Source organism: Fulmarus glacialis, unplaced genomic scaffold, assembly GCF_000690835.1.
Source record: "Fulmarus glacialis isolate BGI_N327 unplaced genomic scaffold, ASM69083v1 scaffold7955, whole genome shotgun sequence".
In the NCBI taxonomy this organism is placed as follows: domain Eukaryota; kingdom Metazoa; phylum Chordata; class Aves; order Procellariiformes; family Procellariidae; genus Fulmarus; species Fulmarus glacialis.
This window is the reverse complement of record NW_009212280.1, coordinates 5853-14661: the sequence shown is the minus strand read 5'-3', so window position 1 is coordinate 14661 and position 8809 is coordinate 5853. Positions and strand designations below refer to the sequence as shown.

The 8809-nt window shown below is 40.6% G+C and overlaps 1 protein-coding gene across 1 annotated transcript in view; it reads left to right on the top strand.

The window, feature by feature from the left end:
* Positions 1–8093, top strand: part of TCERG1L (transcription elongation regulator 1-like) — a 45728-nt gene extending 37635 nt beyond the window's left edge. The window contains exons 9-11 of the mRNA XM_009577820.1: positions 2163–2252; positions 5450–5568; positions 7109–8093. Of these exons, the coding sequence (XP_009576115.1) occupies positions 2163–2252; positions 5450–5568; positions 7109–7265 (366 nt within the window). The 3' untranslated portion in view covers positions 7266–8093. The remainder of the gene's footprint in view (positions 1–2162; positions 2253–5449; positions 5569–7108) is intronic.
* Positions 8094–8809: the final 716 nt, after the last annotated feature.

Here is an 8809-nt window from a genome sequence, read left to right as displayed (position 1 = left end):
CCCCCCCCGCCTGTTTTTCGGACCCACAGAGCCCCTTTCTAGAAGGACAAGTGACTGAATCCCACTTTTTAATATCTTTCAGTGGGGGTTGCCAGTCGGCTTGGGATGCAGGTGATGATGCGGGAGGGGGCTCCCGGCTTGGGCGCAGGGTGGTCCTTGCCGCTGCCGCCCCGGGTGCCTCCTCTCAGCCCTTTGCCACTCCATCCTTGCTGGTTTTTGCGTGTTTCGGTAGCTTGTGTCCGGGGTGGACATCGTTCCCTACCAGAATAACCTCTCCTGAAAGCTGGGAATCCTTTGCTGATGATGGTAAATGCATCTGCTGAAAATATCAGGCACTTCACCTTTCTGTTCTTATAATCTTTTAGTCAAAGCCAAAATCTCAACCTACCATCATTGCCGGGCTTCCAAAGTGAATTAAAAATAAAATCAGCTATTCAGATAGATGTCCTTTCGCTTCTAAACATACTGCTCAAACTCAGTAAGTTGAATTTTTGTGAGTTTTTTCCCTGTACTTTGCACTCTGGTTAAGAGAAGTATTTGAGAACTGGAAACCCACGACAAGCTCAGATGTCTCTTCTCCTTTTCGTCTGTGGTGATACCAGGCCACAGAAGTCATTTATTCTGGGAAGAGGTGCCCCCCCCACCATCCCCAGTGCATGTGTTCCCTGGTGGAAAGTCCCATAGTAGGGAAGAAGACCACAATGCAATACGTGTTGGGAGATTAGTCAGAGTATTAATATTTTATATGCGTTTGCAGAGCTCCAAAATGAGTATCCTGAACAGCGTATGACATGTATAGCTAGAATTAAATTATAAATATCAGTAGTCAACGTTTATTTTAGGTATATGTCTGCAGTATGTGAAATGTAATAATTACTAAACCAAAAATCATAGACAGGAATGATTAGGTGATAAATTAGGCCGAGCTTAACTAGCTTTGAGTTCAAACTGGCCTTCGTACTGGGAACAAAGCTGATGTCCAAGAGAGAGTATAAAAGACATCCTGAAAAAAAGGATTCCGTCTGCTGATCCTTCTGAAGGGGGAAAACCCCCAAACCTCAGGACTTCGGCACCTGCGTGGGCGCGGAGGGCGAACCGCAAGCTGCGAGAAGAGGGCGTGTGGAGGGGGCAGCCCTGAGCCGCTGCGCATCCGGGAGGTTAGCCTGAACCGCGCCAGTTCCGAGCTTCCAGCGCTAACCGCTCCGAAAGGAAACCCAGTCCCTTTGAACCCACCTTGCTTCATCGGAGCTTTCCTGTTTGACTGTTAATGACTTCATTTTAATTATATTTCACATTTTTTATTGAATTTACTCTTCTTTGTAATTAAGATGGAGTGATTAGAATAGTTTACGGTACTCCAGAGTTTTCTGTAACAAACTAATTAACGGTGATGTTGTACAAGGTACCGAAATCGGGCTGGGGATTTCAGCCCTGCGCTCCTGCAAAGGGGACTGGGCGGGTGAGGGACCTGCTCAGGTTCGTGGTGGTCCTTACAGCCCACTCACCGTACAGAGGTTTCGGAGAAGATGGAAGAACCTCTGTAGGAGCGTGGTATTCTCACTTCATGTGGCTGCAGGAACGCGAGTGATGCACGGGCTTGGGTGGACACCCGGGGTCCCACTCTGGAGAGCTGGATTCGGCGGAAAAGGGGAGAAGCCTCGAAATGGAGGAGATGTGACAGCCGCGCTGTTGGAAGGAAGCGGCACGTTTACTACAAAAACATGGTGCTTTGAAGATGTTCCCTAGTAGTTCTCCAGTGTGCGCATGCATTGACAGCCTCATTTGGGTTATAATTCAAGTTTTGGAGAGGAAGGGAGTTAAAGCTGAGATAATTGCTTAAATTGAAATTGGTGCTTCTGTTGTACAAAGGGGATAATATAATGGCATTTTCCTTTCTGCTGCAGATTCTTTCCTTCAAAAATGTGGAACGAGCATCTCCCAGATACTCACTGAGATGTCCTACAGCAAATCAATACTAATGGTGTGGGGGCGACCAGAACATTGCCAGAACCAGATTAAAATTCAACTTCCAACTGCTCTGAGGCATCCTTTAGAGGGTTCATTAGCTTTCTGAACTACTCTTTTGCGTCACCTTGGAACATTTTCTTCTTCCACATCCTTATTAAAATTCCTTAATGCAACTGTGTTTGTGTACTTCACAGGTTTCAGCATTTTCTACATGGGAAAAAGAGTTACACAAAATAGTATTTGATCCACGCTACCTTCTACTAAATTCAGAAGAACGTAAACAGGTGAGCACTACCTCCGGCGTAGCTTCAGATTGGCAGCAAACATCTCCCAAATTAACCGTACTAACAGAGCAATCATCTTGGTAGGATAAAAAGAATTGCGTAAAATTAAAATTTCTTTTTTGAGTTTTTCAGTGAGAGTCGTAATTTAGGCGCTGCTCATAAAAAAGTGCTGTCTCCTTTGAATAGCAGGTGGTGAGTTTGCACATAGAGACGAGCTACCGTCTCTTGGGCTGTAGGAACAACTCCTACTGAGTCTGGGAAACTGGGCTGTAGAAAGAGAAATGGCTATCAGGTAATGTTTCCTCTCTGAATTATTTAAATGTTGTAGAGAGACTACTTCATTTTTATTACTTGGAATATTTTCTAGGAGTTTGGCAGTATTTACTGCTATATTTTGCAATAACTAAACTTGTTAGACATGAATGGATAGAGCACTGTGGCTGTGCTGGTATCTGTTTGAATGGGTTTAGTTTTTCAGGCAGGCTGCAAAGGGAAATGGACTTTTTGCTGCCTTGTTTATTTGGGCATTAATTATCAGTAGGGATCTAAAAGGACCCGAGGGCTGCAGATTAGTCTAAAAAATTTAGGAGGGTTGCAAGGACCTTGCAGAGAACGTGAATGCTTCTATTCTGTAGTTATTTCTCTTCCTTACCAGTCTTCTGTGATCCTGGAGAAGGAAGAATTTTGAATATGGAATTGTCCATTTTTTAAATAAACGCGATGAAAAATGTACTTATTCCTGTTCCATTGCACTGGGGCCCATATTGTCTTGTGATTCTCCAGAGAACTTCCTGTAGGTATTTATTGAGGGACTGGACGCATACATCTTCATTTACTCCCTTTCCAATATTTTCTTTCTTAAGAAAAAATGTGAAATAAAAAAAAAAGGAAATATGGGAATGAAAATGTAAGAGAAACTGCTGGATTGGAAAATACTGCTAGACAAGAGACTAAGCAGGGAGTTTTGTATTTATTCTAGGGAATCAGCAAGGACAAAACCTAGACCTTGATAAGTCAATCAAGATCTATCACTTTTTTCACTTTATCAGCCTTGGAGATGACATAATAAAAATACATCATGAATACACATGAAGCACTGCTGAGGGGGCCCTCGTTTGTGGGGTATATTTAATACTCAAGGAAAGGGTTATGAAAAGCAAGTAGTTGGCAGTCCTGTAGGTAGAAACCCGTAGTCAGGCAGAGGTTGGCCCTGAGCAGTAATTCAGGCTCAGAGCTAAGGGGGAAGAGGTTGATCATCAGTTGCTCTCCTGCAAAATAGGGTTAAAAAACCAGTAAGCTTGGGAGCACATGCCAGGTGTGTAATATATTTCAGTTACTAAGCCTGAAGTTAAGATTTCTAGACGTTCATTGTGAGTAGTGCCATTTAATTAGACCTCATTTTCCTCCAAGAAGTAGTTTAAGAAGAAAGCTAGACTCGGACAAGAGTAGATGCCTGATTTAATGAAAGTACTTTTTGAAGTGCAACTCAAATTAGTGGAGGACATTATTTAGGTTTATGGAAACATTTGCCTTCACAGATGCTGACTGTGCGGCCTGAATAGCGAGCGTCTGAATACTTTTTAAATTATGCAAATTAATTTCTATTTGAGGGAGTTAGAGGTTGAAAGTGGCTCACAATGAAAGTGAGGAATGAATGAATGAAGGAAGGTGGGAGGGAAGGAAGGAAGGAAGGACGGAAGGAAGGAGTGCCGGAGCATGGCTGGCTGTACTGCAGTCGTCTTCTCTCCATGGTCAGGCAGGTGGGTTGGAAAGGGCAGGGAAAGCGGTTTGCCTGTGATCTGCAGGCGTCTGAGGGAACTTCCTCTTGACTTGAACTTGTGTCGAGGTGGCTTTGACTTCCAGGAGTGCAAGCTCTGCTGTCGGTGGGTGTCCTTACACGGCCCGAGGAACAGAACGATCTGTATTGAACATCTGCGGTTTGCTCCGCTTACTTACCAATATTTTCCAAGGGGTTATTAACAGTTGAAAGATGCTACTATGTTTAAGCAAGGAACAGTGAAGGGTAAAGGAGCAACTGTATTAAAATAATGAGCTGTTAATTTTGATTTATTACCTTCATAGTAGCTTCACTGGTACCAGAAAGGCGAGCAATAACACTGTCACCTACTTTATTTGTTCAATTTTTTCCATCTCCTCTTACACTCAACTTGTGCAATTGCATGCAGTATAATATATTTAGATTTCCTAGGTTTTTTGTAGTACTTCTTCCATGGCCATTTTTTGATGTTTACCTTTCCAGTGCTATTTCTTCCCTTTTCCACATACCATACTAAATACCAGTTGTAATTTGGTTACTTTAGTTTTCATGAAATGTAGATTTGCACCTGTGCATCCTCATGGCTGATGAGAAAGCAACTGTGGTAGTAACCGTAGTAATCACATTTAATGTATGTAATTTGTGGTGAAAAGGATGGTGAATATGGAAAGCTAATAGCATTTTGAGGAGCAGCTCCTTTTATTCAACAACTTAGTGTGCCACACTTGCTAAAGTGTGAAACTAGCAGGGCCAGATTTTTGGTATTAAAAATGCGATTAAAGCAGTTGGCAGAATTTTGTGACATAGTGAACTCCTTAACTCCTTTTCAAGACACCAAAAATCCTGATGCTGAGCACCCTGCTGCATATTTAGCTGCCAAATACTGTTAGAGGAAGGTTGTCAACCATTCCAAACACATTAAAGCCTTTGGGTGTATGTGTACAGAGGATCATGTGTAAGCTCATGGTTTTTGACAACTGATTTGAAAGTTCTTCAGGCTTTTTTGGGGGTAATCTACAGAATATTGATGTTTAGCATTATAGACATTTTCAGGAATTCCAGCAAGTTGGGAAAGAGGCGAGATCCAAACTAAATAACTGCAGTCAGTTGTACAAATGCACAAAAATAATGCTATAGGCATGAAAATGCGAGCAAGAACTGAAGTCAGGAAATTTTGATTTATGTTGCACTTGATGTTTGAATGAAGATGTTATCTGTCCGAAATACACCTTTTTCCAGCTACTTATTTTGTGAGAACATGATCAGTGCTGCATGAAGCAGATTCAGCTGCATGCGAGTCAGCCTGTACTGAGGGCAGATAAGAACTGTAGGTCGTGAGATTGATGGCCCTTTGATCAAGCATAAATACTGTAAAGGCTTTGTTAATAAATACTGTATCTTGTTTCCCTTTCTTGGAAAGATATTTGAACAGTTTGTCAAGACCAGGATCAGAGAAGAGTACAAAGAAAAGAAAAATAAATTGTTGTTAGCCAAAGAAGAATTTAAAAAGCTCCTTGAAGAATCCAAGTTATCGCCAAGGTATGGCATTGCCTTATGAAGATTTGTTAAGATCAGCTTTCTCATTTAGCCTGTGCTTATCAGCCCCGGAATGCCGCAACACTGAGCATACTCTTTATAGCAAGCTTGTACATCCATTGTTACAATGCTGTGTTGACATTTCTTCCCTAATATTTTACAATATTTTATTATATTACTGGGAAAGGGAACGTACCGTTTCTCTCTCTGTTCTTTTCTCTCTCTCTGTCATTAAGAATGTGTAATATTTTGCGTAACACGTTTATTTTATATGCTTATACAGTATAATTATAGAACACACACACATATATATTTATATACAATCAGTACCTGAATGTTGAATCTTTTTTGTATTAGGCATACAGGTGTAACTGGTGAAAAACTGTATTTAGGTTTGTTTTCTGATGGAAGAGAAATATGATTTAACAAAGTTAGTATTAATGCCACATCACTAAATTAAAATAAAGCATGCAATGCAGTAATTTATTTTGATTTTTAAGTAATGGATCCAAACCTGCACAATAGCGAATGCAGTGCTTAGGATAGCACTTGCTCGTTTGTAAGTTATATGAAAATGAAGAGGTTTATATGTTATAAGTCTGGTTAAATTGTTGGAACTAAGAAATTACAGTTTTCTCTCCTAAAATACGCAGGTAATTGTACAGCACTACCTGCCTAGACACATAGATACAAACAACACATCAGGCTCTATGGAAGTAATAATTACAAGAGGTTTTTTTACCACAAAACTGAGAATATTCTGGGCTAATGTGGCAGCTAAACGCTGGTTCCAGCAAGGATGTTTTCAGTCTGCAAGGGCAAAATTGTGCTGGCCTACAGGACAGAGAACATTTTACCGGTTAATGTGTTGAGCTGACTGTGAGACCACAGCATCAAAGAAACTCATCCACCTGCAATAGTCTCTGGCTTGATTTTGGTATGCAATCAAATGCCATGTTTGCATTGGAAGATGCTGGACCTGACGATGAAATGCTCAGGCAAAGTTGCCTGGGGGTTTCAATTGCATTGTGCCCATCACTCAAAGTTACAATTAATTTTTTGCTATTTTTAGAGCAGATCAAACTAGCGTGGTATTTCGTCAGGTGTTGTGTACTATTGACAGTCAAAGTGCATTTGTTTGCAATTAGACAGTTTGCAATTGTGTGCTTTTCTGCTCTATTATCGGCTAATTATTGAAATACTGGCCATAAGTACCAGCAGGCATAGATTAAAGCCGCAGTAACCTGGGCTGCAGCAAACACTGTGTTAGTGACTCAAAATTGTCCTGTCAGCTATCACCCAGATTTTTCTAACCCAAAAAATGGAAGTTGGCTATCACAGGCTGATCCATGAGCCCGAAGCCCGGGCAGTTCTGGCATGGTCTCGCCTCCCTCGTCCCGGGGGTTACCGACATGTTCCTGTCAAATATTCCCCAGAACACCCATTTTTAGTGTCTGTGTGAAAAGTGAAGTGAGGTCCAGGTCGAAGAGTCTGAGTGTGGATTGACGAAGTCACAGCTTTAAAATGTCTCTCTTTTCTGCAGAACAACATTTAAAGAATTTGCAGAGAAATATGGAAGAGATCAGCGGTTTCGCCTTGTTCAGAAGAAGAAGGACCAAGAGCATTTTTTCAATCAGTTCATACTTATTCTTAAAAAGAGGGACAAAGAAAACAGGATAAGGCTACGGAAAATGAGATAAAAGCTCCTGAAACTGGCAATAAATACACAAGTCAATGCTGTGACTGCAGTACGAAATTCAAATGAAGGCTAAAGTGTTCGGGGTTAAACTTGCAACAGCTTGACGAGGAAGCGGATATCCCTGAGAAAATCTTTCTCTAAACAGAGTTTATTGAACATATATTGAATTTGTGAAGGTTGTTCTGCAGGAATCTGAAGGATATTTTGTTCTCAAAAAATTAATGTTTCATATTGAAGCTCTCTTTTGTACAACATCCAGAGTTTGATGCATTTCTAATTGCCATGATATGTCAATCCCTTAATTGTTTTAATTATGCAAATTACTTGTAATATACACAAATTATGAATCCAATGCAGATTTGTAATTAAGCAGAAGCAGATGCCATCCATAACAATCTCAAGATATTTTCATCATTTAGGGGAATTATCTAAAGCAATCTTTTGGCAACTTTATGCATTAACATAAAGTGTTTAGAGGTACGGTGGTATGCAGGAATTCGTTACCCGGTGTTCATACGTCTCTGTCCAGTTCTTTGAGTAGTAGTAATAAGATATTAATTGTTAATCTTAGTGAAGAGTGTGAAAATCTTGGCATATGTTCCATAGGAAAACTCTAAGTTTCAGAAATGGCTTTCTACTTAACGTGAATGGTGCTTTCAGGCACACAGGCGATGGCAACACTCCTCCGTCAGAGTTCCTAAAGAGGTTCTTTTGTAAAACCATCACAGTATGATTTCAATTATGTTACTGTATGTGAAAAGTCTGCATGAGATTTTTCTCATCATATTTGTATAAATAAATATTTAACTTTTTTAATTAATAAACATTTTAAGCCAATTTTCGGGGGCTTTATGTTTCTAAACTTTTTGAAATATTGGGTAAAATAGTGCAGGTCTCAAGGTTTTTACTTGAGAGGTAGAAAACCAGAGCGAGCTCCTACCGCTCATGATTTGTATGCAGATTCCACTAATATCAGCTGGAGTTCTGAGCATGTTGAGAGCAAAACAGTCACTCAGACTACGAAGGTAGGATATCATGGCTAGAGAAAATCAGCACAGCTCCGCTGAACGTCACTGTATCCCTTCCTTTATGCTGAAGGAAAGACACACTCTCCTCTGTCTGTGATCATAATCATTTTCTCAGTTGACCTGATTTTTAAGTTATTACTCGTTAGATTTATAGATTTCTATTTGGTAGCAGTGATTTTGATATTTTCCCCAGCTAATGGTAATTTTTCTTTAGATGTGTGCTGGATATTTTTTATAATCAAGGAAATAAAGGGTATTTTCTAATGCTTTGGAAAACTGAACTCAGAATAATTCAAAGAGGAGTACTTAATGTAAGGTGTGTTTTAGAAAGTATGTAGCGTTTCAAACTTCCACAAAAAGTTGTCATTTGTTTCTATGTGAGCAAGACCTGACCCAAAATTGCCGTTGGCGTGAGCGAGGAAACACGGTGCCTGTCGGAGCTGCCGGTTGAACAGATGCTGCCAGCGTTGTCTCACCGCTGCAAGTGAGGGTGATACTTCGAGACCGAGCGCGCGGG